We start from the raw sequence: 27,774 nt of genomic DNA, 5'->3' as shown, positions 1-27,774 counted from the left end.
TAATAATAATAATAAATAATAAAATAAATTCAAAGAAACTAAAAGATTAAGAATTATTCCTGATTAATTTTAATGATTCCATACCATGTCACTTCATTGCTTCTCAAAGATAACATGAGATACTGTAATCAACTATTACTATTCATCAACTACTTTAAACTATTAATTACACTTAAATTTTGTGATTTTAATGCAGTTTAAGTGGTTCCTCNACTTAAAAATAATAATAATAATAATAATAAATAATAAAATAAATTCAAAGAAACTAAAAGATTAAGAATTATTCCTGATTAATTTTAATGATTCCATACCATGTCACTTCATTGCTTCTCAAAGATAACATGAGATACTGTAATCAACTATTACTATTCATCAACTACTTTAAACTATTAATTACACTTAAATTTTGTGATTTTAATGCAGTTTAAGTGGTTCCTCTTTTCCTCACTTCTATACCTTTGTCATTATTCTTATAAAATGTATTTTAATTTAGCAGTTAACTATCATTCCTCCCAAAAACGGTGACAATGTACATAAAAATTCATTATATAATAAATTATGAGAAAGACAGTTATGTTAACATAAACATAATAGCTATATTAACATGAACAATGATATTATATCTGAGATGTAATGTTTTATAAATTAATTATTTTAGCATCATATTGTTATTTCACATCAAAGGATTAGGAGAGAAAACATCATAATTCTATAGGTAATACAGTCACTTAGTAATACATTTTTCTAATTAACTTAAATTATTTGTCCTAAAATTCTTATGTTGGATTTATCTAAAACATTTACTTTGATAAACAGCTATATGTATCCCTATAATACATTTTACTTTTATATGGAAACCTCTTTTTCACTTAGCTTATAAAAGGATGGTATCTAAGTATATTTTGTCTTAGCAGGGAGAAACTGAAAATGAATAATTTTCATTTTCTACATACATCCATTTAGTCTTCCCTAAAAACTATTCTAAAGGGAAAGAAAGAAAAGATCTGTAAAAAGAACAATTATAGAATGAATTGCCCATCGGTGATTTTTCTAGTGATTTAAACTACCAAAACAGGTATGTCAGATTGGTTTGTGAATATTATAATGCCTTTGGTATAGCCACTGTGGAAAATAGTATGGAAGTTCCTCAAAAAATTAAAATAGAAATATTGTATGATCAAAAAATTCCACTAATGGGTATTTACACAAAGAAAATGAAAACACTAATTTGAAAAGATATGCACCCCTGTGTTCATTGCAGTATTATTTATAATAACCAAGATAGGGAAGCAACCTAAGTGTCCATCAATAGATGAATAGAGAAGGATGATGTGGTGTATATATACAATGAAATATTATGTAGTCATAAAAAAGATGACATTGTGCTCTCTGAGACAACATGGATGGATCTAGGGGGTATTATGCTAAATGAAATAAGTCAAACTAAGACAGAAATATACTCCATGATTTCACTCATAAGTGAAATCTAAACAAAATAAAATAAAAAACAAATGAATAAACAAGAAACAGAATCAGAGCTATAAATATAGAAAACACACTGATGGCTGTCAGAGGGGAGGAGGAGAGTGATGGGAAAACTGGGTGCAGGGGAGTGGAAGATATAGGCTTCTGGTTATAGAATGAATAAATCACAGGGATAAAAGACACACCATAAAAAATATAGTCAATGATATTATAATAAGGATATATGGGGATAGATGGTAGCTACACTTGTGGTCAACAGAAGTAATATATAAACTTATCCGATCACTTGTCATATAACTAACATTACATTGTATGCCAATTATACTCAAAATCTATATATTCTGATGCCTTTATTGATTGATTGATTGATAATAATTTTAATTTTTAAATCACATTGTTACTCTACCTTTAACTAAGAAGATCAAAAGATGGCTTCATTTCTCAGCTGAGAAAGAAGTCTACTGGCATCTAGTTTGAAAATAACTAGGAACACTATGTACAACTTGTATTGGATAGTTATTAAATTCAGCAGTATTCAAATAACCAAACAGTGAAGCTCCAATTCTATTTTTAAATGGTGAGGTAAAAGAACTCTCTTTCTAAGAATATACCATTTTCTCAGTACTTTCTTCAAGTCAAAGAATGGCAATGACCTTAAGTTAGATAAAATTTTGACAAAATTCTAGTTTGACATATTAAAGAGGAGCACAATTAAGAAAATATGTCCTAGGGGCACTTGGGTGGCTCAGTCGGTTAAGTGTCCAACTTGGGCTCAAGTCATGATCTCATGGTTTGTGGGTTCAAGCCCTGCGTCGGGCTCTGTGCTGACAGCTAGCTTAGAGCCTGGAGCCTGTTTCGGATTCTGTGTCTCCCTCTGTCTCTCTGACCCACCCCTGTTCATGCTGTCTCTCTCTCTCTCAGAAATAATAAAAAACATTAAAAAAATGTTTTAAAGAAAATATGTCCTAAATGGATGGAGAGAAGTTCTCTTACCTTTATACTTCAGAAAATTCTAACACTTTTATTTCATAGCATAAACTACCAACAAAATCACAAATTACAATTTTTTTTCAAAGCAGCTCATAATATGATGAATAGGAGAGGGACTGGAAATAATCTGCCTTTACATGGCAATAAGAAAAGAAGAAGCTTTTCACTCAATACTTTCACACACTTTTATACACACTTAACAATTAGACAAACAACTTTTTAAACCCCCTGTAGATAAATGATGCTGTGTGTAAATTATACAATTGCTGATTATTTTGCTTTTCATCACTATATTGCATTAGTTAAACTTTTTTACAATAAAATCATGGAACTAAAAGCCATTGTTCTTGGCTCGAAGATTTACGTATAATATTCATACCATTATTTTCTGGGTAAACTTTATATCTCCAAAAACACTGTGAATCAAAAACATAAAGGGAGTCCTGAGTAATTAGACTCTCAGAGCAAGGGTTTTGAGAAATTTCATGTTGAAATGTTGAAGAAAAACACTCATCTATGAAAGAATCTAGGAATTCAAATTGAAGTGAGATGAATACAATGATTCTTCCTAGAGACAAAATAAGTCATTAAGAACAGGCTTATTATATCATTTAATGCAAGATATTCAGAAAAGGTAAAGCATTTCAAGGTTGAATAACAATCAAGTATTAAATTGATTTATCTTTTAACAATACTATCGTTCTTTTTTTAATCTCTTTACTTCTTAGTATTTAAAAAAAAATCAAATGCTAAAACCTTGAACTGGTTTGCCATGACACTAATAACTCCAGAAGTATTAGCATGGTTTTCTTACTATGACAAGTCAAGAATAAAGACACAAACAGATGAATACTAATATGTATCACATTAAACTAGTCTAATATTGATATAGCCCAGTATCCCCCCCAAAAAATTATTCAATTAAAAATGGGCAGAAAACATGAATAGACATTTCTCCAAAGAAGACATACAGATGGCTCACAGACACATGATAAGATGCTCAACATCATTCATCATCAGGGAAATGCAAATCAAAACTACAATGAAATATCACCTCGCACCTATTAGAATGGTTAAAACCAAAAACACGAGAAACAAGTGTTGGCCTGGTTATAGAGAAAAAGGAACCCTCTTGCAGTGTTGGTGGAAATGCAAACAGGTGAAACCACTGTGGAAAACAGTATGGAGCTTCCTCAAATAACTAAAAATAATACTATCCTACAATCTAGTAATCATACTACTATGTACTACCCAAAAAGTACAAAAATACTAATTCAAAGGGATACATGCACCCCTTTATTTATAGCAGCATTATTTATAATAGTCAAACTATGGAAGCAGCCCAAGTATCCATCAATAAACAAATGGATAAAGATATGATGTATATATCTGTTATATATCTATATATATATGTATCTATCTATATACACACACACACATCTATATAATGAAATGTTATTTACCCATAAAAAAGAATGAAATTTTGCCATTTCCGCATGGATAGAGCTAGAGAGCATAATGTAAGTGCAATCAGTCAGTCAGAGAAAGACAAATACCATATGATCTCATTCATATGTGAGATTTAAGAAACAAAAGAGACAAGCAAAGAAAAAAGAGAGAGAGAGAAACCAAGAAGCAAACATGTAACTATAGAGAACAAACCGGTGGTTACCAGAGGGGAGGTGGATGGGAGACAGGGGCAATACGAGATGGGGATTAAAGAGTACACTTATCATGCAGAAAAAATAAATAAATAGAATGATAAAAGCATTAGATTATGAGTTCAAGACTCTAGTATTAATACTCTAGTATTTATTTGTCTAGTATGCATATGTTGTGCTGAATTTAAAACATACATACATTTAAATGTCATACATTACCATACCATATCCATAAATCATACAGTAGTGGAAACATAAATGCACATAAGTAAGCATTCGGTGAATAAATACATTTCCTATAGATTAGCACAGAAAATAAGAGTTCAAACAGATGATTTTCTCATTTGAGAATTGATCAATTTCACTCATTGAAAGTGTAGATTTCAGTTCATTTCTATTTAGGCATAAATAGAAATGAACTAGAAATAGACCCCTTTTTAACACATATAGGTTCCTAGTGTTGGAAAGAATCTCAAAAATTACCAAACCTCCTTCTGTATTTGTATTTGAGTTTGGAATGCAGCAATACTGCCTCAATGGCACTTCCTTGCCACTTTATTCCTTAGGCCAATAAAAGATGTTGCAGTTCTCATAAAAAAGAAAAACATATGAGAAAATAAGTAAATCCTCAGCGGTTCCTCTACTAAGATAAATTCCATAAAAGAAGTCCTGGGAGACATTTCCAGTCCTGGGTTTCACTGGAACCAGGCAGTAACTAAGTTAGGGCCAGTAACAGTCCCCACTTGCTTCTCAAACCACCAAATTTCAAGTATCCATTGTCAAGACTGTGCTTTATCTACTTTATGTTAAACCACCACTAGCATAACCTACCCCCTCCTCCACTTACCATGCCTCTACTGTGCCTGGCACTGGCATAGATGGATGGATGGATGGGTGTATATAAAATTTTCCTCTGTGGGTCCCCGTAATTCATAGGATTTTTTCCAGATATCAGGGTAGTCTTTATCTCCTCCTCTGGGGAAACACTGCCATTGTGTGTATATATATATATATATATACACACACACACACAACTCAAAGAAAACTGTCTAGTCATGATTCACTGGGAAAATGTAATGAAAAATTTGCATCTTCTAAACGTTACCTTGTATGTTGGTTGGCTCTGTGTGCATCTAACAGAATGAAAAGGAACTAAAATTAGAGTTAGGGTTGGGGGTTGATGCTTCAAAAGTTTTAAAAGAGAGAGAGCTGGACTTTAGATTTGAAGGTGTGATTTATATCTATGATATACCTGCAAATGAAATGCAGTCCTCTTATTAAAGTGAGGCATATTTTACAGCCAAGGGAAAGGTAGAGTATTAGATGCACAATTTGTTTATGTGGATGAACACCCAGGGCCCATGGGTTACGTATGGAAATAGAAGTCATTTCAACAATTACCTTCCAGTTTCACTCTTAACAGCTGAGGTGAGTTTCAATTAAAAGGTTTTTGCCAGTACTTCCTCATACTTTCAGGGCAGCTCTTTGGAGATTAGGAGGTTGCAGATAAGAAGGAAAATTCATTACCCGCCCTTAGAGAGTTGAGAAATAAAGTGTGGGTTTGTACTACTCACGGCTCTGCCTGCAGGCTCCTGTCCTCGGCCACATAGTTAGACGGAATATAGCCCTGCAGCAGTTGGCCAGAGCTATCTCCCCTTTTCTCCAAGTGCCTGGCGAACCACCAGCCCTCCTGGGAAGTGTCCAGGACTTGGAGCTTGTCGCCAGCGCGGAAGCTCAGGTCCTCTGCGGTCCGAGCCTGGTAATCAAACAGAGCCACAAAGTAGTGACCGCGGCTTCTCTCGAGCTCCTGGTTCTGTGACCTGCAAGCCTCAGGGGAGCAGCGGGCCACTGGGTTCTCAATCACCACCGGCTTGTCCTTGTCGGCCTCCTTGAACAGGCATGGGAGACAGGGTTTCAAGTATGCCATGAACCTTAGACAAACGTTGCCCATGGTGCCCTGGTAGGGAGGAGGGGAGAGGGGCTTCTCCCTCTCCTTTCAGTCTCTGCAGATCCAATTTCTCTTCTTCCACCAGGCAGCTTGGAAGTCAGCACCAATTCCCCCGGCTTCGGACAGTGTGCAAAGCCCTGTTTCACAACAATGGGGCAGATGTGCCTGCGGCGAGCCCCGCTTGGGGACACTCACCTGCTTTCTTTTGTGGCCTGAGTGGCTGCCCTAGAGCAAAACTGAGCAGGAGCTGGGCAGCTGCTCAGGCAAGATGCCTTTTCTTCTGGACTGCTTAGGAATCCCACAGCAAAAATAAAATTAAAAGGGCTTTATTTAGACAAACGTCTGGGAACAGAAAAGAGTCATCTTGCTTTATGTCCCAAGGAAAAGTTAATAAGAGAAAGAGGTTAAGACCAGGTAAGATCACATCTTGCCTCTTCCAGGAGCTCTCTCCCTGCTTTAAGTCCGTCTCTGTGGTTTGGCCAGTCCTGACTTCCAAGGCTCTTTCCTTTTTGCTAATGGTTAACCAACCAGCTGAGGTTACTGCCTTTAACATCCTGAGCTATGAGCAGACTGAAATAATCTCTCCTTACTTCCTGGTTTCCTTTTGTCTGTGATTTAAAAGAGATTCCTGGCCTCTCTACCTCTCCCTTCCCACACCCAAGAGAGACCAGCGACCTCACGAGGGAGCCAGACTCTTAAAGCAGCTGCCAAAATCCATACTCCTGGACAAACAGACTAGTACAGGGAGATTTTTTTCTTGTTATGTTCCCAGCACAGATTTGTTTCCCCCACAAAGACGAGGAGGATTATTTTGCCACCATAGGGGAAATAAAAAAGGCTAATGAAAGTGCTTAGATATTTGTTACTGGACAAATGGCAATTGGGAAAGAACCATGGAGTCCCTACCTTTTTTCATCACTATGAATAGATTTTAATAGCTTCAAAATACATTTACAGTCTGGAAAAATATGAGAGCAGCTGACTAAAATGCTGAGAACCTGAAACACTGCTTTTTCCCACAGAGACATTTGATTTCCCATCTCTCAAGTACTATTTCTGAAACACACACACACACACACACACACACACACACACACACTAGGGGACCAGGAGACAGAAGGAGAAGAAGGGCCATCTGTGTGCTGCTGCAGGGCCTCTTTCTGTTCAACGTTGGCCTCCAGGCCTACACGAGTTCTTACTAATTTTTTTGGCAGGACCTCAGGAGCTAGTGAAGTTGAGATCAGGACAGTCATCCTGACAGGCAGTGGGGTTTGCTCTACTTCTCCTTATCTGGGAAAACCGTCTTACACATGTGTGCCTTGGATCCCAAGTACAACTGGACAAAGAGTTTGGGTGGATCAACACCATGCCATTTTCACTAGGAGAGAGCACTCTCAACTCATTTATGATGTGTCACTTGTTTTCATATAAGACATTTATTTAAAAAACGTCCACTCTAGGGGTGCCTGGGTGGCCTAATGGGATAAGCGTCTGACGTGCGTTCAGGTCATGATCTCACAACTTGTGGATTCGAGCCCCACAGCAGGCTTGTGCTGACTGACAGCTCAGAGCCTGGAGCCTGCTTCGGATTCTGTGTTTCTCTCTCTCTCTCTCTGTCAAAAATAAATAAGTAAACATTTATTTTTAAGTTTCATTCTAAAAAACAATCTTTCTAAATGTTGGCAGAGACTTGAACCTGGCTAACCTAGCCCCGGAGCAATCTCAAAATTCCTGTTATTTGCCAAATAGCAAGGCATTTTTAGTAATGGGAATAATCAAACTCAAGAAAAAGGAAAACAACAGGGAACCATGCGTTCAGCCCCATCTGCTCTAACCTTGTACTAAAATCAAGCATTCATGGTGGGCAGATCACTTGGTTAGAACAAGATCTCATGTCACATTCCCAGGTTTCTCTGTCTTCAGAGTCAAAGTAGAAGTACTGTTTTAGCAGGAAAAGAAGAGCCAAAAGTTGAACCAGTTTTAGTTGTCTGTTTACCTGTGATATGAGACCTAAAATATTACTCCACATATTAAAAAAAGAAGATAAAATGGCAATTACATAATATTGAGAAGCCCTAAGAATATTTGGTTTCAAACACAACATTAATTGTAAAAGTGCAGGATTCTATTAATGCCCTTAAACAGAAGCATAGGATTCTACAGCCTTTCCAGACACACCCACATGATCTACAAATAAAATGAGATTTGGAAACTAGTAGAGAGAGGTATTTAAAACCAATTTGTAAGTGGCATTCGAGACTTCGAAAATGTGAAGTTTTTAAATTCGAATATTCCTCCGTTATGGTTATGACAGGGAAAAAGACATTCTTGAAGACAAAGTGGCAGACTTGTGCACACAGTCGCTGAGCTAATGAATGAAACGGAAAGAATGGCTGACCATCCAAAGCTGTCAGGTGAACGATGGTCTGAGAAAGCTGAGCCTCTCGGGGTGGGGAGAGAAATGGTTTCCTTGTGTCGACAAAACCAGAACTCTGCAGTTCCGCAAGCATAAAGCCCTGAAGTCATCTTCTACTTTCCCCTGGTTTCTCTAAGCTAATCAATCGCCAAATTCTGCTCAGTCTTCCTTTTCATTTAGTCCACAGACTTTGTTTTTTATTCCTCCTGAATGACAGCTGAGTAGTGGACCAAAAAATAAAAATAACAGTAATAGAATATTCCTCCCTAGATTATTCCAAAGGTATCCTAAGCAGTGTCCCTTCCTCCAGCTTGTCCTCTACCTCTGACTCACCTTGCTTACAACTCCCAGAGCAATTTTTACAACAGTAATAATGCTGGAGGTGCTATGTGTGCTAGGAAAGAGCAGCTCTCAGGTTTAGAGGGCTCTCTATGTGCCAGGCACTGTGCTGAGAATCTTACAAACGGTATTCATTTAATTCTCAGAAAATAAAAATAATAATACCTATGAGGAAGGTAGTTTTGTTGTTGCTGTGGGGGTGGTGATGGTTGTTTCTCAATTTCAAAGAAGAAACTGAGGCTTAGAGAGGTTAAGTAACTTTCCCAAGCTCACATAGCCACCAAGTGACTGCACCGTTAGTAACATCCTGGTCTCAATTTGTCTCCAAACCCTGAGATTGTAACTTTTCAGTTTTGATGACTCTAAAAAGAAGCTAATGTCATTCTTCTGTGTAAAATCTTTCAGGACCCTCCAATGTGTTTGGAATAAAGTCTAAATTCTTTAGCAGGACTCATAAGGCCTTGTTAACTTCTCCAACTTCGTGGCCCTTCACTGTTGCACTCAAACCCTGTAATGCAGGTTCCCCAAGCAACTAGCTCCTGAAGCCCTCTTTCCTGCACCTTTATTTCCCCCCTTTCCCTGCTCCCTCACCCCCAGCATGATTTCCTTGTGATTTTCCCAGACTGGATTCCATTGATACCTTCTCAGCCACAATAGAATAGTGTCCCCTACTCTGTGTACCCCTAAAACCTGACACACACTTCTATTTGGTCAACTGTTAAATTCCACTTGGTTCTCTTTTGTGCTTTCCCCATGAGAATCATATTTCCTTCTCTGAATCTTCAGTGCCTTGTACACCATCCAGTATGTACACAGTAAATACTCCACAAGTATTTGAGAAAGGAAGCAAAAGAGAGAGAGAGAGAGAGAGAGAGAGAGAGAGAGAGAGAGAGAAAGAAAGAAAGAAAGAAAGAAAGAAAGAAAGAAAGAAAGAAAGAAAGAAAGAAGGAAAGAAAGGAGAAAGGGAAGGAAGGAGGGAGGGAAAGAAAGAAGAAAACAAAAGGAAGGAAGAAAAGAAGGGAGGGTGGGAGGAAAGAAGGAAGAGAAAGAAAGAAAAGAAAAAAGAGAGAAAGGAAGAAAGAAACCTCACCGCAGTGAGAACAACACCATTCAAGTATTCACAATTGAGAGCAAGAATTTCTTAGTGTGAGCAGGGCTGGGAACCCAGAGGAGAGTGTGACTTTCTGTCCTTTAACTCTATTCTTCTTTCCTCTCTTATAGTTTCCTGCATGTCAGTCTCCTTTGCCAGCCTCCTAGACCAGTTTTCTTTCCTTCAGCCAATCTCCCTCCCATCCTTGGAACAAAATGCCACCATGTGAGTCTCCTGCACAGTAACCTCCATCAGATCTCCACTGCCTGGAGGATATGACTTGGAATTTTAGGCTAAAGAATTTGTATTTTGCCTTATTTCTTTCATGATTTTATTATGTGCCCTGTCCACACCCTGCTTCCATGATGGCCTTCCTGTAGCCCTCCCACTCAGCCAGATTGCTTGACTCTCTGTCTCCTAACATGCATTGTCCATTCCCACCTCTTCCCACCACCTGTGTCATTCTTCTGCTTAATATTCCTTCCTCTCCCAACAGACTCCTACCTGTATTTTGAGATCTTAATAAAAATCCCACACCTCCTCTAGCCCTTCTTTGGCACTTTCTGCCAAAATAAGTTTTCCTCCCTCAAGTTTTTCTAGCTTATGCAACCCCCACACCCAGCGCCCATACAACGTGAAATGAATTTAACCAGGCTCCTGTATCTTATTTGCTGAACACTACAACAGAAAAATCCCACAGCTCTTCAGTTTTATACCAGGAGAAATTAATGATCTCCAACTCCTGCTAAGCCCTTAGCACTACTCAACATTCTTTTATATGCTAGTCTGGTCAGCTGCTGTTCCCTTCATTTTCTCCTAAAACGACTGCAAATTGTCCACCATTCTTCTCGGGGTCTCTGTGGAAACCCTCTTTCTCTGTGATGACCTTGCTGCAGACATTCACAGAAATCCCCAAGCTATTCAGCATTAACCAATTCAATTTCCTTTTCTTGCATAAAAAAAATGTATCTACATCTGTAAATCCTCGTACTTTCTTTCCTCCTCGGGCAAAAGCTTCTACTTCCTCACTCAATATCCAGTTTCTTTTTCCTTGCTAACAGAGTCTTATAGAAGCAAAATCTGGAGACTACATTTCTCAGCCTTCCTCCCAACGAGGAGTGGCCAGTAAAAAAGTAAGCTGAAGTCCCCAAGTGGGGTTTCAGGAAAGTGCCTTAAAGAAGTCAGACTTAGCTGGGATGTCAATTCTTCTCCCCTTTCCTCTTTTTGGTTTCTGTTTGCTGGAACTGAGATGAGATGGCTGAGCCTCCAGGAGACATCTTGGACCATAAGGTGACCTTAAAAATGCAAAGAGCAAAATGATAAACCAAACTTGTATCTTAGGAGTACCTACCTTCAGATCTGTTTGCAATATGGGAGACAAATTATGTTATCTATGTAAGAGATAATTATTTTGACTTTTTATTATATGTACCTAAGACTTATTCTAACCAATATGCTTTCAGTAACAGAAAAGATGGTTAAATCTCATGTCCTGTGCTCTTGATATTATTCCTTTGTATGATCTGATCCATCAATTAGCTCTCCCCTTGCCTTTCTTGGTAGTTGCCTTCCTCAGAGCCTATAATCAAGCTTAAGCCTCTAAAGCATTAAAAAGAAAAGAACAAAAGGAAAAAAAGAAAGAGGAAAAAGGAGAAAGAAGAAAACAATTGTTCAATCCTTTCTCCCACTGTAGGTACCACCCTGCCTCTCTCGTTCTTTCTCCAGCCACATTTCTCAGAGAATGTTCCCTCTTTCCCATTTTTCTCTTCCTTTCTCACTCAGACTGCAATATGGCTTCACTTCGTGCCACATCACTCAACTTGGTCCACTTGATGTCACCGATATCTTGCCATTTGCCAAATCAAATCATTCCTTTTCCATCCTCATTCCATTTGACCACTCTTCACTGACAGGGATTGTTGTTTTAAGCCTCTTACAATGCTGTCTTCTTAATTTTCTTCTTTATCTGATAATTCTTTTCAGTAACTTGCTGTTTGGTCTTCCTCCACCTGTCTCTCAGAATGAATGTTAACTGGGGACCTTGGCTAGACATCTTCACTGGGAATACACACCACTGCATGGCCTTGCCCTTTGCATCTATGGCTCCAATTGCTGATAACTCTCAAACCTCCACCTCCATCCCAACCTGATCTGTTGAGATACCAAACTATATAATTATGGTCGATACAGAGTGCAAAGGCATTCAATTTCAAATTAAACAGATCCAAAATAATAACATTCTTTATGATTCTCTCATAACCTTCCATGTTTATATATTCTCGTCTCAGTCAAATTCATGGCAAATTAGAACCTTAAGAAGCACCCTAAACCCCTCTTTTCTCCTTACCCCCATAGCTGATCAATGAATAAATCCTAAGAATTCCAACTGTTTAGCATCTGCTCTCATTATCTACTTCTTCTCTACCCCGCTGATACTGCCTTAACTCAACACATGTTTGGCTCTTTCTGACTGTCTAATAATCTTCTTCTTTCCAGTTCCGTGCTTCCTCAACCATCCTCCAATCTGTAGGCAGAGTGTTGCACCCTTTTAAAAATGCTTTGATGAAGAGAAGAATAAAGTAGGAGTAATCAGTCTACCTGGTATCCAACATATTACAGAGCTACAGTAATCAGGACTATGGAGAATTGTCCGAAGAACAGACACACAGAATAGTGAAACAGAACAGAGAACTCAGAAAGAGACCCACATAAATATGCCCAACTGATTTTGGACAAAGATGGACAAGCAATTCAATTGAGGAAAGGTAGTTTTTCAAGATGGTGCTGGACCAATTGGACATGCACAAACAAAAACAAATCAACTTCGATCTAAGTCTTATATCTTATACAAAAATTAACTCAAAATATAGCATGAACTTGAATATAAATTGTACAACTGTAAAACTTTTAGAAAAAACATATAAGAGAAAATCTTCAGGATCTAGGGCTATGTAAAAACTTCTTAGACTTAACCCAAAGTACTATCCATAAAAGGCAAAGTCACACATTGGACTTTACCAAAAGAAAAATTTTTGTTCTCAAAGGACCCTGTTAAGAGGAGGAAAATATAAGCTAGAGACTGAGAAAAGGTATATAAAATATTTGCAAATCACGTATCTGACAGAAAACTAATATCTAGAATATACAAAGAACTCCTCAAATTTAACAGTAATAAAACAAACAATCCAATTTGAAAATGGGTGCAAGATATGAACAGACATTTAACCAAAGAAAATATACAGCTGGAAAATAAGCACACAAAAAGATGTTCAACATCAGCCATCAGGAATGGCAAATTAAAAACATAATGAGATTATCACTACACACCTATCAGAATGGCTAAAATAAAAAATAAGACAACACCAAATGAGGATGGTAAGGATGAAGAGAAACTAGATCACTCACACTCTGCTGGTAGAAATGTAAAATGGTACAGTCACTCTGGATAACAGCTTGTTAGTGTCTTATAAAACTAAACATATAACTATGGTATGAAATAGCTGTTATACAACTAGACATTTATCCCTGAGAAATGAAAATTCATGTTCATACAAAAACTTGTACACAAATGCTTTTAGCAGCTTTATTCTTAACAGCTCCAGACTGGAAACATCCAGCTGTCATTCAGTGGGTGAATGGTTAAACAAATAGGACTACATACATACTGTGGAATACTATTCAGCAATTAAATGGGCAAACTACTAATATCCACAGCAACCTGGATCATGTGCAGGAAGTTATGTTAAGTGAAAAAAGCTGATCTCAAAAGGCTACTAATTGTATGAGTCCATTTATGTAACAACATAAGACATCTTGAAATGACAAAATTATAAAAATGGAGATTCCATTAGTGGTTGGCAGAGGTGAAGGAGCGGACGGAGGTGAGAAGGGGGTGGATAGGACTATAAAGGAGTGGGAGGATTCTCATGATGATGGAAATGTTCTGTGTCTTGGTTGTATTTATGCCAATATTGGAGTTGGGATACAGCACTGTGGTTTTGTAAGGTGTCATCACTGAGGGAAGCAAGGTAAAGGACCCACAAGATCTCTATTATTTCTATCAAACACAAATCTACAATTATGTCAAAACTAAAGCTTAATTTAGGGGTACCTGGGGGGCTCAGTCTATTAAGCGTCCAACTCTTGGTTTGGCTCAGGTTATGATCTCATGGTTTCGTAGGTTCAAGCCTTGCAACAGGCTCCAGAGCCTACTTGGGATTCTCTCTCTCACCGTCTCTCTGTCCATTCCCCATTCATGCTGTTTCTGTCCCCCTCAAAATAAATAAGTAAACTATAAAAAATAAAAATAAATAAAAGCTTAATTTAAAAAATACTTAATTTTTAAAAAGGCTACTCATGCCTTGAGGATAAAGGCTATATTTTTCAAGAAATGGAGGGCCCAACATTGCCTCACTCTTGCCTAACTCATTCTATTCCACTCTATATAACTCGGAGTTCTTAGCAAACCAACTCTAGGTAAGTTATGCTGAAAAAGGACCTACTGAAATAATTCAAGTGGTTCTGAGTCCATAGTAAAGTTGAAGGACAAGACTTGTGAAAGCCAGAGAAATAAAGCTGTGTGGCCATGCCCAGAGTCTGGCCACAAGGACATCAGGTCAGTGAGGGACTACTGCCATTAAGGATACTGGGCACTGCCACTGGCTTCACACTGTCAGCTCCACCACACCTGGATACTAGATGACACTGTCCCCTCCAAGGGGTCTCACCCCAACTCTGGTTGTTAAGGTTCAGAGAGACCTTTCAAAATGGTAGATGGGGAGGCGCCTGGATGGCTCAGTTGGTTAAGTGTCCAACTTCAACTCAGGTCATGATCTCCGGTTCGTGAGTTAGAGCCCCATGTCGGGTTCTGTGTTGAACGCTTGTTCAGAGCTTGGAGCCTGCTTTGGTTTCTGTGTCTCCTTCTCTCTCTGCCCCTCCCCCACTCGTACTCTGTCTCACTCTGTCTCTCAAAAATAAATAAATGTAAAAACATAAAATTTAAAAAAAGGAAGTTGGGACTTTGCCTCCCCAACTCATATGGTGGAACTCATATTCTACACACATAGAAGAGAGACATCCTAGAAAGCCATGAAAAATAAAAATTAAAATCTTAACCCCATATAGTTTTCTTCCAAACTCTTGCTGTGGGCTCATATAGGTCTTAAAGTCCCCAAATGTGCCTTGCTTCATCACACAGGTTAGCCTTTGTCCAATCCTCCTTTTTTGCCTGGTATGTCTTCCCCTAGTTCCTCTCCCTTTTTTTGTGCCCTACTGTCTTCCAACTTATTTGCCAGATAAATATAGGTAGTTGTATAAGAGTCAGAGAAAGTGTCTCCCTCCTTAATTCTTTCCTGACCAGTTTTTTTAAACAGAATTGACTACTTCCTCATTCATGTCCCCCACCAGATGGGATAACCATTTCTACATTTAGCTCATATCTGTCTCACCCATAGATTCTAACACACTTGTTGTTGCCTTCAGTTGTTTCCAATACCAACACAGTGCCTAACATCTAATAGGTACTCAATAATGCATGCTGAGAGCGAACATCATTCATCTAAAACACAGATTGTAATATCTTAAGTCATTTAATATGTGTAATTGTGTTGTTTTCCCCAAGCACATGTTCTGACCTTGAAGATAAGTGTGTGTCTCACTTTTCTTAGCATTTCAATCTAGAAAGCCATGCTATGAGCAGAGGACCTCCCGACTTCCACTGTTGCTCTGCCACAGTCTACTCTCCAAATGACAGCCAAAATCATCTTTAAAAGGATAACTCAGGGGTGCCTGGCTAGTTCAGCCAGAGAGCATGCAACCCTTGACCTCAGGGTTGTGAGTTTGAGTTCCGTATTGGGTGCAGAGATTACTTACATAAATAAATAAACTTAAATATATATGTATAATAAATAAACTTAAATATATATATGTATGTATATATATATATATGTCAGCTTTGTGTTTTTCAATAACTTCCTATTCACTGGAAATAAACTCCAAACTCTATTATCTTTAGGACAATGGTCTGCCGGCCTGTCTCCTGCCTACACCTTCCAACATCATCTCCCCTTTCTCCTTCCTTGGCTCTTTGTGGTCCAGCCAGAGTGGCCATATTTCTGTTCACTGAGGCAACAGCCAAGGCCTTTTTCTGACCAGTGACCTTTTACTCACCATTCTCCCAGCCAGGAACATTCTTGTTCAGACCCTTCATGCAAATCTACCTTTTAGTTCTTAGCCCAGATAATACAGCCTCAAAGAGGTTACCCCTAACCACTGAACCCAGCTTCTCTTTTAGAGTGTGCTATTGGTTGAATTGTGTCTCTTCAAAGAGGTATAATGAAGTCTTACTTCCCAATAGGTCACAATATGACCTCATTTGGAAATAAGATCTTCTTGGCAACACTCAGGCTCTTCCTTTGGCTCAAATATAGCCTGGTACCCTGGGATCTTTGATATGTTTGATCTTAGTCTTCATCAGCCTCCCATTTAGTCATCTTCAGTGGGACCAGACACTAACCTGACACAGGGTAAAACAAGAATCTGTTAGAATAAACTAAAGAATATGAAATAGGTTATGTAGAACTCACTTTATATATGAAGAAAATGAAGAGGAGGAGGAGGAGGAAGGTATAGCGTTAATATCTAAAGCACATGGTGACAACCTAATTGTAAATTTATCCCAGTTTTCTCAGCCAAAGAGTAGAATGTTCAGATTAGAGACAGAGTACCATACCTATTTGCCTTGAAATCTAAGAGTAAAGGGGTGATTATTATTAGAAGCCAAAATGGACTAAAAAAAAAAAAAAGAGAATGCCAAAACCTTAATTTCTTTTCTCGTATAGAACTACTATTATAAGGAAAAATTTTCACTTGCAGCAGCATTTAGGAGATATCAAAGCAAATGCTGCATTTAATTTTATTGCAAGTGGTGGTCACCAGCTAAAACTGTTGAAGGCCCTGAACTGTAAGCAGTGCAGCACGCCGTACATAACTGAGGCATCTTTCCTGACCAGTGACAATGGACTACCTTAAGCATCAGCCAGCACTGAACACTGGGCTCATTCTGTTCTTTCTAGAAGGTGTGTTTTCCATTTTCTTTTTTTTTAATGTTTTATTTATTTCTAGGAGAGAGAGAGACAGCGTGAGCAGGGGAGGGTCAGAGAGAGAGGGAGTCACAGACTCTGAAACAGGCTCCAGGCTCTGAGCTGGCAGTCAGCACAGAGCCCGACGCGGGGCTCGAACCCACGAACCGCGAGATCATGACCTAAGCAAAAGTCAGACGCTTAACCGACTAAACCACCCAGGCGCCCCGTGTTTTCCATTTTAAAGAGCATAACCAGGAAACCCTATTTCTCACAGTTCAGAAACCATGACTTTCCCCTTCAATGAATGACTCAGGTGAATTTCTTTACTGGTAGGAGTTCCCTTGCTTGCAAGAAAATTAACTCAGCTTTGGAAAAGGAAAAATAAAACCTCTTTAAAGCTCTTTGTTTTATTCTTTGGCACTATAAAAGACATGAAATGGGTATTGTATATCTAGATTTCAATAAGATATGGGAAAAAATATTCTAAAGAGATCTGCAAAGGGGATTAGATAAAGAACTTGCTTTCCAAAAGAACTGAATATTCTTAAATACACAATCTCCTAGGAGCAGCTGATAAGCCTTTTCTAAAATGGAGATAGGTATCCATGGTTTACCCAGGTGGTTTGTCCTTGCCTGATACTTCATTAATATAAGTTCTCATCTATCCAGCAGCAAAATTACTGTAGCAAAGACACAGCTTCAAGATATTGCAGGTTCAGATGCAGACCACCACAATAAAGCAATTATTGCAATTAAGCAAGTCAAATTATTTTTTTGATTTCCCAGTGCGTACAAAAGCTACATTTACACTATACTGAACTCCATTAAGTGTGCAAGAACATTATTTCTAGGGGTGCCTGGGTGGCTCAGTCGGCTGGGCGTCCGACTTCAGTTCAGGTCATGATTTCACATTTCATGGGTTTGAGCCCCACATCGGGTTCTGTGCTGACAGCTCAGAGCTTGGAGCCTGTTTCAGATTCTGGGTCTCCCTCTCTCTCTGCCCCTCCTGGCTTGCACTCAGTCTCTCTCTGCCTCAAAAATAAATAAACATTAAAAAAAACCTTTTTAATAAAAAGGAACATCATCTCAAAAAAGAACAACATAATTTGAAAACTTTATTGCTAAAAAATGCTAACCATTACCTCAGCTTTCAGCAAGTCATAATCACTGATCACAGATCACCATAACAAATATAATAATAATGAAAACATTTGAAATATTGCAAGAATTACTAAGATGTGATACAGAGACACAAAATCAGCAAAAGCTATTGGAAAAATGGTGTTGATAGACTTGCTTAATGCAGAGGTGTCACAGACCTTCAATTAAAAGAAAAAGCATAATATCTGCAAAGCACAATAAAATGCCTGTATCTGCAAAATTTTAATAACATTAATAAAATCCTAAACCAGAGTTGGGGGAGAATATTGTCATATGTGCAATCAGCATTTTCCAAATAAAAAAAAAGATATGCAATAGGTTGTAACATTTTTTTAAATTTTTTAAATTTTATTTTAGAGAGACAGTGTGAGCAGGGTCGAGGGATAGCGGCAGGGAAAGAGAGAGAGAGAGGGAGAGAGAAAGAAAGAGAGGGAGAGAGAACTTTAAGCATGCTTCATGCTCAGCACAAAGCCCGACATAGGGCTTGATCCCACAACCCTAGGATCATGACTTGAGCCGAAATCAAGAGTTGGATGCTCAAATGAGAGCCACCCAGGCGCCCCCAAGATTGTAAAAATTTTAATCATTACCAAAAACAACAAATGTACTGGCTCTGACTTCTGACTTATACATACATGATTTTATATAGAAACAAAAAAATTCTTATAATAAACTTCCCAGATTTAGAATTTTCCAATGTTCATGCCAAGTAATTGGGCAGAACTTCAAGAATTTCCTCTTCATCTGGGCTTTTTTTTTTTCTTTTTCTTTTGGTCTCTTGATAAATAAGTGGTATAGTTTGCATTTTTTTATATTGGACTATCTCTAAATAACCACAATCACATTACTGTTCACATTAATGATTATTGCTTAATTGTCCTCATTTTTTTAAGCATTTATGTTTTTAAGCATTTATTTTCACTTGTTTCTTAATTTAAAAAATCTACTATCCCCATAAATTCCTACTATTTAAAGGCAAGGTTAAAGAAATATTTTGGTTAACTTCAAACAAAAACCTCCAATAAATTTTCAAAAATAATGAAAGACTCTTTAGTAAAGTTAGTTACTTTTTTTCAAATACTTGCCATTTTAACAACTAAGCTCATAACAATTATGTTTTAGCAATGTTTATATTGAAAATCCTCTGTTAAATCATTTATACATATAGTTGTATATGGCATGGCAATTTACAGACATATAATTGGCGTAATTGGTGTCTAGGGCCTTGAAATATAATTTTGGAAATTTAAGCAAGTCTCGGGGGGTTCCTTAGAGAACCATCAAAATATATATATTTAGAATACAATTAAAGCCCATTGGAAGGTGGTTTTCATTTCCTTAGATGAGGGTAAACCAAGTCACACCTTGTCCCTTGCATACAGAATACTATATAGGTATTTGGTTTACTCTAACACCAAAAGCCTGTAATTTGTGTGCTACACTCATCTTCAGAAAGGAGCACTCATTACAGCATGGTTAACTGTCTGCAAAGGTCAGAATATTATATACTCATATATAAAGAGTATATATGAATTGAGTTACAAATCCATTCTACAAGCCTAGTCGCAAATGTACAGAATGTGAGACAAACTTCCCTCTTTTTATTCTCTGCTTGGGCCTCCAGCATAAGGTCTGTTTCCAGCCACTGTAAGTCATCTGCTAATCCTCCATTGCCCAGTTCATGTCAGATGCAATCAGAATTTTGTCCAATTATAAAAACATTCATCCGCTAGTCTATCAAAAACAACTGTGTAGAACACTCATGTTTTAGAAGATTAAATCACGTTATCAATGTACCTGTTGATGGAAGCACACGTTACTGACTTACAAAACAGTGGTCTTTTAACAGTTTTTGTTTGTTTGTTTGTTTGTTTGGTAGTCCTTGGAGCTTATCTCTTTTGCTTCACTGAGTCATGTATTTACTGAGCTCCTACCGTGTGTCTGGCACTGGGCTCGTGCTTGGGGATATAAAGTTAAATAAAGTAAGCATAGTCTCTCCTGTGTAAGGACATTATTGCAAACTAAAACTGTGACTGCATACATACTGTCAGTGCAGAGGGAGATACAGATCTAAATAAGATATAAATCTGTTTGGAAGGAATGTCTTCATCTTTGACTTCCACTATACTTTTCTTCTTCTATAATTTATTCAACACATAATCATTGAACATTGCCTATAAGGCATCAGGCATGGTGGTTGCTCTTGAGAATATTGACATGAAAACAGATACAGCTTGTATCCTGTATAGAATTTATAAACTAGTAGAGGAGAAGTATTAGATAAATACTTACAGAAATAATTAATAACCATTTCCTAAGAGCTATGAAGCAGAAATATCAAGCGCTAGGAGGGCCTGAGTGGCTCAGTTGGTTAAGTGTCCAACTCTTGATTTTGGCTCAGGTTTGTGAGTTCAAGCCTGGCATCGGGCTCTACGCTGACAGCATGGAGCCTGCCTGGAATTCTCTCTCTTCCCTTCTCTCTGCCCTTCTCTCTCTCTCTCTCTCAAGTAAATAAATTTTTAAAAAGCTTTTTAAAAAAGAAATACCAATTTCTATAAGAGGGCTATTATACTCTATTAAAAGAGTCTTTAGATCTATACTTGTTTCATCTTTGTATCACCTACAGAGCTTAGAAAAACACATTGAAAAATTGACACTTAAATGAATATTTGTTGAGTGATTGAGCCTTGAATTTGAGCAGTAGGTTAGAAAATATCACTCTTGAAAAGTTAAAATATTAATCAAAATTACTAGATGTGATATTTATTATTGCTGATCAAGGATATTTCCACTTCTCTATCAAGCACATGGTAGAGTATGTTTTCCTATTCCTTTGAGGATAAGCGTGACCATATGACTTGCTTTAGCCAATGAAATGTTGTTAGAATTGATGCATATCACTTCCAAATAAAAGCCTTTAAGAAGAACTGTGCAATTAAATGCATTTCCTTTCCCTACCATGACAATAGTGTTCCAGATGAGGAGTGATCTATTAGCCTACTTCTCTGGCTGAACAGAACTGGGAGCAGAGCCTCAAGAACCAGACAGGCACAGATGAGCTAATTGAGAAGTAACCTTTGTTGTTTTAGGCCTCAGAGATTTTAAGGCCTGTTAAGGATCACAGCACTTAACCCTAAGTGGCTAATAACCTAGATAAAGTTAGACATCTATGGAACGTGTAATGGGGGGAGAGGAGGGAGGAGACACATCTAGACTAGAGTGTTTCCCAAACCTCAGCAAAACACTGACAGCATTCCTTGAAAAAGAAAGTATTCCTTTCTGATGGATCCTAGAAAATGTTTGTCATGGAAAAGTTTATTATGTAATATAGCAGGATTTGTGTGTATGTGACTGAAAAGTATGGAAAGGGAAGAGTGAACAAATAGGATGTATCTCTACTGTACTCTGATTTTAATCACCACCTTTTTTTTAAATTTACTTATTTATTTTTTAATTTACATCCAAGTTAGTTAGCATATAGTGCAATAATGATTTCAGGAGTAGATTCCAGGGATTCATCCCCTATGTATAACACCCAGTGCTCATCCCAACAAGTGTCTTCCTTAGAGCCCCTTACCCATTTAGCCCATCCCCCACCCCAAAGCCCCTCCAGCAGCCCTCAGTTTGTTCTCTGTATTTAAGTCTCTTGTGTTTTGTTCCCCTCCTTGTTTATACATTATTTTTGCTTCCCTTCCCTTATGTTCATTTGTTTTGTATCTTAAATTCCACATACGAGTGAAGTCATATGATATTTGTCTTTCTCTGACTAATTTTGCTTATCATAATACCCTCTAGTACCATCCATGTAGTCGCAAATTGCAAGATTTCATTCTTTTTGATTGCCAGTAATATTCCATTGTATATATATATATACATACATATATATGTATATACCACATATATATACCACATCTTCTTTATCCATTCATCTTTCAATGGACATTTGGGCTCTTTCCATACTTTGGCTATTGTCAATAGCTCTACTATAAACATTGGGGTGCATGTGCCCATTTGAAACAGCACACCTGTATCCCTTGGATAAATACCTAGCAGTGAAATTTCTGGGTTGTAGGGTAGCTCTATTTTTAATTTTTTTGAGGAACCTCCATATTGTTTTCCAGAGTGACTGCACCAGTTTGCATTCCCACCAGCAATGCAGAAGTGTTCCCCTTTCTCCACTAATCACCACTTACTGTTACAAAATTTTTGTAAGCATGAGAAAGGCTCCCATCTAGAACATATTAGATGAAGTTACCATCTGCTTGGTGACACTCAATTTCCTTGTCCAGATTCTGTATTCACTAAGAAACTTTCTCTGTTTTGGATTCCTGAATATATCTTATTAGCCCTGCCAAACATACGTGTCATTAGGAATTAATAATTTGACATATTTAATAAATCATTTTCCTGAATATAACTAGAATATTTTTAATAAAATTAGCCACTTGGGGTAATTTGATTTTTTAAAGTTTCTAAGTATGCATTTTTGAGAACCAGGCCCTGTATCAGTGTTGATCCCACTAAGGCATCAATGCCCCAAACCCTCAGTCTAAAATGGCTGTCAGCCTTATGTGACACAACATTTAGTGCTAAAAGACAGCATTATCATTGTCTTAAATAGCAACCACGACTGGAAAGAGCTATGAGAAATAAGGCCAAAGTTATGAGAAATAAGAAATATTTACAATAATAATCTTGAGCTTAGATATGATACAGAAGTTAAACAAATAAAATGATAAATTGTTAAATGACTGCTGTCACATGTGAGTCAGAACTTTTAAAAATAATCTTTCCAAACTAGACTATATTTTAGGACTTAATGTATTTATTTTTTGACATTTGTAAAATATTACCATTATGAATATTTTGAGAATTGCTAGCTATGTATTTTATGAGAAAAACATTATTTCTGTATTTTATATGATTCATAAGCTTAACTGAATATGTAAGTATAATTTTATTATTCTCAAAATCTTATTTTCTTCCAACTAAACATATTTTTAATTTTATACATAGAAATATAATAATGGGGCAAGGATTCATGTAACAGAAATTTGATGTGCAATGACCTTGACCAGAGAAATATCTATTTTCTTAAGCAGTGGGTTTCAACAAATTATTCTCAAGTAATGCCATATGTCCTTACTATACTGGACAAAGTTCAGTGGAGGAAATAATAATCAATGATTTAGAAACCCTTAACTGGAAACAGAGAGATGTATTGAATTTAACATCAAACAAAACGCATCAATACAATAAAAATAATAAAAAAATCAAGTTAGCACAAATCATTGTTGAAAACATTAAATAACAAAAGCACTAAACTTATTAGAGATGAAAGGGTAAGTGGCAGTTAACTGATCATTATTTTAAAACTATTCCAAGAAGATCCTACAGTCTATGGCTTATTTTCCTTTGTGCATAATGTTATGTAGGAAGCAATTTTTCAATTCATGCAATAATATTTATACTGCACTTTTCCATGAATAAATGTATTCATAAATATTAATCAATTCCCACAACAACACTGTGAGAAAGCTAAGAATTACCCAGAGTTGACAGACTGAGAGCTTAAAATGATGTTTGGCTATGATGCCAAGGACTGCTGAGGAACTTAATAAAAGAGCTGACAACAGAGTCAAAAATCCTGGCTCTTGGCTGCTGCCAGGGTGAAGGAAACTGTCACAGAGATTTCTTGTCCTGTCCTGACTCCTGTGCTCCATGGTGACACGAGGAGCCGCAAGCACCTTTGCAAGGTCAGTGAAGCTATCACAGATCCTTCTAACCTGACTCTTAGTGTTTCAGAGTTAGGTATCTCACTTCTTCCTTATGAAAACATTAAGAACATTTTAAATCCATAATTCAGGGACCCGCTTTGAGAAGTCCTCCATAAGTCCAAATGACAGAATCTACCTAGAGTTTAAGAAGGAATAGCACTGCATTCTGCAAAACTACAACCAGGATACTGGGACTGACTTATCTGAACTCTTAGTGACTAACATCTTTTTCTGTGTGCTTTTAATGTTAGGGAGCTTGTGGTTTGTATGTGGTATGCTGGTGACTAACTGTCCCGATTACCCAGGAGCTGAAGGTCTTATGGTACAGAGGACTTTCTGTGTTTAAACTAGGGAAGTCCCAGGCAAACGCAAAGGGTTTGGTTATCTTGCCCCTGGGTAATGAAATATGCTGATGCTTCTTTGTTTTATATGACTGAGGAAATGAATGTAAACAGTTGACTTATTTCTGCAGGTAATTAGATATATACCGGGTAAAATTAAATATGAGCAAAAGTTTTCAAAGCATTTTAAAATATACTTTTTAGTGAGTTATGGCCAAATTTTCATAGAAAGTAAAATTTCATATACAGTAGTCAAATTACCATGGAGTAGGACCATCGGTATACTTAAAAATCCATACTGAAAATTTAAGATTCTTTCCTTGCATAGGAGTCAGACTGGAGAAATCTAATTCCCCTTCCTTGTCTCACCCCAAGGATTCTACTCATCTGTGGCCTCTAGGGAGCCCTTTAAGATTCTCCAGGACACAAAGGAATCTGAATGGCAGCCCTGTTTTATCCGCCATGTCTCCTCCACCCTGCTGAGCCATGCTGGATGAGATCCTTTCTTGGAGACTGCAGTCTGGTTGGTTATAATCTGGGAAACCAGACACACTCCTTGCTCTGGGGTCTCCCCATTCTCCCCTCATTTGTGAGTCCTCAGCAGGAAGTTCAGAAGTAGAGATCAGGCTTATTTCAATCACCCAAGGAAGTCTCAGTTCTCACTTTAGGCTCCTCTGCTTCTCTTCTTCCCATATGTTTGTTAAACTCTCTCCTTTTGGGAGAGAAACCAGCTGTTATGTCAACATCCATTCATTTCTCCACTGTGGATAGAATAGACTGCTAGGTACTCCCCCCCGCCCCACTCCTGTTCTGGTTCCTCTTATGGCTACTTACTCCCTGTATGACTATGAGTAAGTTTGTTTTGTTTTGGCTTGGGATTTTTAGCAAATATTATTATTTTTTTTAAGTAGGCTTCTTTTAGGGGGGGTGGGAGTGAGTGAGGGGAAAAGAGAGAATCCCACAAGGGGCAAAGAGAAAGGGAGAGAGAATCTCATGTAGTCTCTGCACTGTCACCACAGAGCCTGAAGCAGGGCTAAGCTCACCCAATGTGGGGCTCAAAGTCACAAACCATCCAAAAGTTGGATGCTTAACTGACTGAGCCATCCAGGCACCCCTAAGTTTTTTTTAATCTTATTTTTTCAACCTTGTTTTACTTTTTATTTATTTGTTTATTATTTTTAAATGTTCACTTATTTATTTATTAATGTTTACTTATTTTAATTTTTTAATATAATTTATTGTCAAATTGGTTTCCATACAATATCCAGTGCTCATCCCAACAAGTGCCCTCCTCAATGTCCATCACCCCCTTTCCCCTCTCCCCTACCCTCAATCTACCCTCAGTTTTTCCTCAGTATTTAAGAATCTCAGATTTGCCTCCCTCTAACTTTTTTTCCCCCTTCACCTCCCCCATGGTCTTCTGTTAAGTTTCTCAAGAGCCACATATGAGTGAAAACATATGGTATCTGTCTTTCTCTGATTTATTTCACTTAACATAATATCCTCCAGCTCCATCCATGTTGCTGCAAATGGCCAGATTTCATACTTTCTCATTACCAAGTGGTATTTCATTGTATATATAAACCACATCTTCTTTATCCATTTGTCAGTTGATGGACATTTAATCTCTTTATCCATTTGTCAGTTGATGGACATTTAATCTCTTTATCCATTTGTCAGTTGATGGATGTGGGGCTCAAACCCACGAATGGTGAGATCATGATCTGAGGTAAAGTCGGACACTCAACCAACTAAACCACCCAGGCATCCCTATTCATTTATTTTTAAAAAGACTCGATCAATCTCTTTTTTTCTTAATGTTTTATTTATTTTTGAGAGAGGAACAATGCAAACAGGGGAAAGGCAGAGAAAGGGGGATAGGGGACCTGAAGCTTGCTGCGTGCTGACAGCACAGAGCCAATGCAGAACTCAAACTCATGAACCATGAGATCATGACCTGAGCTGAAGTCATACACTTAACCAACTGAGCCAACCAGGTGCCCCTTGTTTTTCTTTTTAAACCTTGTTTCATCATCTGTAAAAAAAAAAAAAGGGGGGGATTATTAGAGTATTAACAGCAAATGGATTATTGTGAAGATTAAATAAATTTATAAATGAACGTGAAATGCTTATGAAAACTTTGACACGAAGTAAGCCTTTAATAAAAGTTAATAATATTTTCAATTTTGTTGTGATTATTTAAATACAAACTTTAAATTATACATACAGTAAAAACAACTTTTTTTCCTCCCAGAAGCTTGTTCCTATTATACAAAGCCTTCCTTTTAAGACTGTTGTTTCTGGTAAAAACTTAAAAGTCTACTTTGAAACTCAGGAGAGAAATTAACTCTTGGTGCACATGGGTGGCTCAGTCAGTTAAGCGACCAACTGGCTCAGGTCATGATCTCACCATTTCCAAATTTAAGCCCTGCATCAGGCTCTGTGCTGACAGCTCAGAGCCTGGAGCCTGTTTCAGGTTCTGTGTCTCCCAATCTCTCGCTGTCTCTCCCTCACTCATACTCTCTTTCTCTCTCAAAAATAAATAAACATTAAAAAAAAGTAACTCTTGATTTAGGGTTCTTTTCTGCCCTCCTCTCACTGGGGACCTAGTTCTCAGTCTCCTGCTCTACCTCTATGAAAATAATGTCTCTCGGTACCACATCAAAGAGTAAAGAGAAGAAAAAATACTAGGTGATATTATTGCCCTTCCCAGCTATGTGACCTTGGCAAGTGGCTTAATTCTGAGCCTTAGGCTTCCTTATTTATGAAATCATCAATGAATATGTATTGAGTACTATATGCCAGACTGCTTATCTGGTCCTGGAGAAAAAACTTGAACCTCTCCGAGTTTAAAGCCTACCATGAAAGAGATTAAACTAATAATTACAGACAAATCTAGTAAGTTCAATTATGATGAAAGCGATAAAGGGACCTCAATCTGGTCAGGGTGTCTTCCTGAGGAAGGAACATGTAGGCTGAGACTAGAAGTGGGTAGTAAGATGAGCTGGGTTAGAGGGCAGAAGAATGACAAAGTGAACTTTGTCTTCTTTTTTTTTTTTAAGTTTATTTTGAGAGAGAGAGAGAGAGAGACAGCATGAGTGGGGGAGGGGCAGAGAGAGATGGAAGGAGAGACTCCCAAGCAGGCAAGCTGGCTCCATGCTGCCACCACAAAGCCTGATACAGGGCTCAAACTCACAAAACCCTCAGATCAAGACCTAAGCCTGGGGCACCTGGGTGGCTCAGTCGGCTCAGGTCATGATCTCACGGTGGGGCTCTGTGCTGACAGCCAGCTCAGAGCCTGGAGCCTATTTCAGATTCTGTATCTCCCTCTCTATCTGCCCCTCCCCTGCTCACGCTGCCTCTCTCTCTCTCAGAAATAAATAAAACATTAAAAAAAAAAAAAGAGACCTGGGCCAGAAGTCAGATGCCTAACTGACTGAGCCACCCAGGCGTCCCCAGCCGTCCTATTCCTGTAGGTAATCTC

General features: G+C 37.8%; 1 protein-coding gene across 1 annotated transcript in view; it reads right to left on the bottom strand.

Moving 5' to 3' along the window:
* Positions 1 to 6,087, bottom strand: part of FRK (fyn related Src family tyrosine kinase) — a 106,166-nt gene extending 100,079 nt beyond the window's left edge. Inside the window, exon 1 of the mRNA XM_077770857.1 lies at positions 5,711 to 6,087. Coding sequence (XP_077626983.1) covers positions 5,711 to 6,087 — 377 coding nt within the window. The remainder of the gene's footprint in view (positions 1 to 5,710) is intronic.
* Positions 6,088 to 27,774: the final 21,687 nt, after the last annotated feature.

Source organism: Crocuta crocuta, unplaced genomic scaffold, assembly GCF_008692635.1.
Source record: "Crocuta crocuta isolate KB4526 unplaced genomic scaffold, BGI_CrCroc_1.0 scaffold562, whole genome shotgun sequence".
NCBI lineage: Eukaryota > Metazoa > Chordata > Mammalia > Carnivora > Hyaenidae > Crocuta > Crocuta crocuta.
This window is presented reverse-complemented; position numbering and strand designations above follow the sequence as displayed.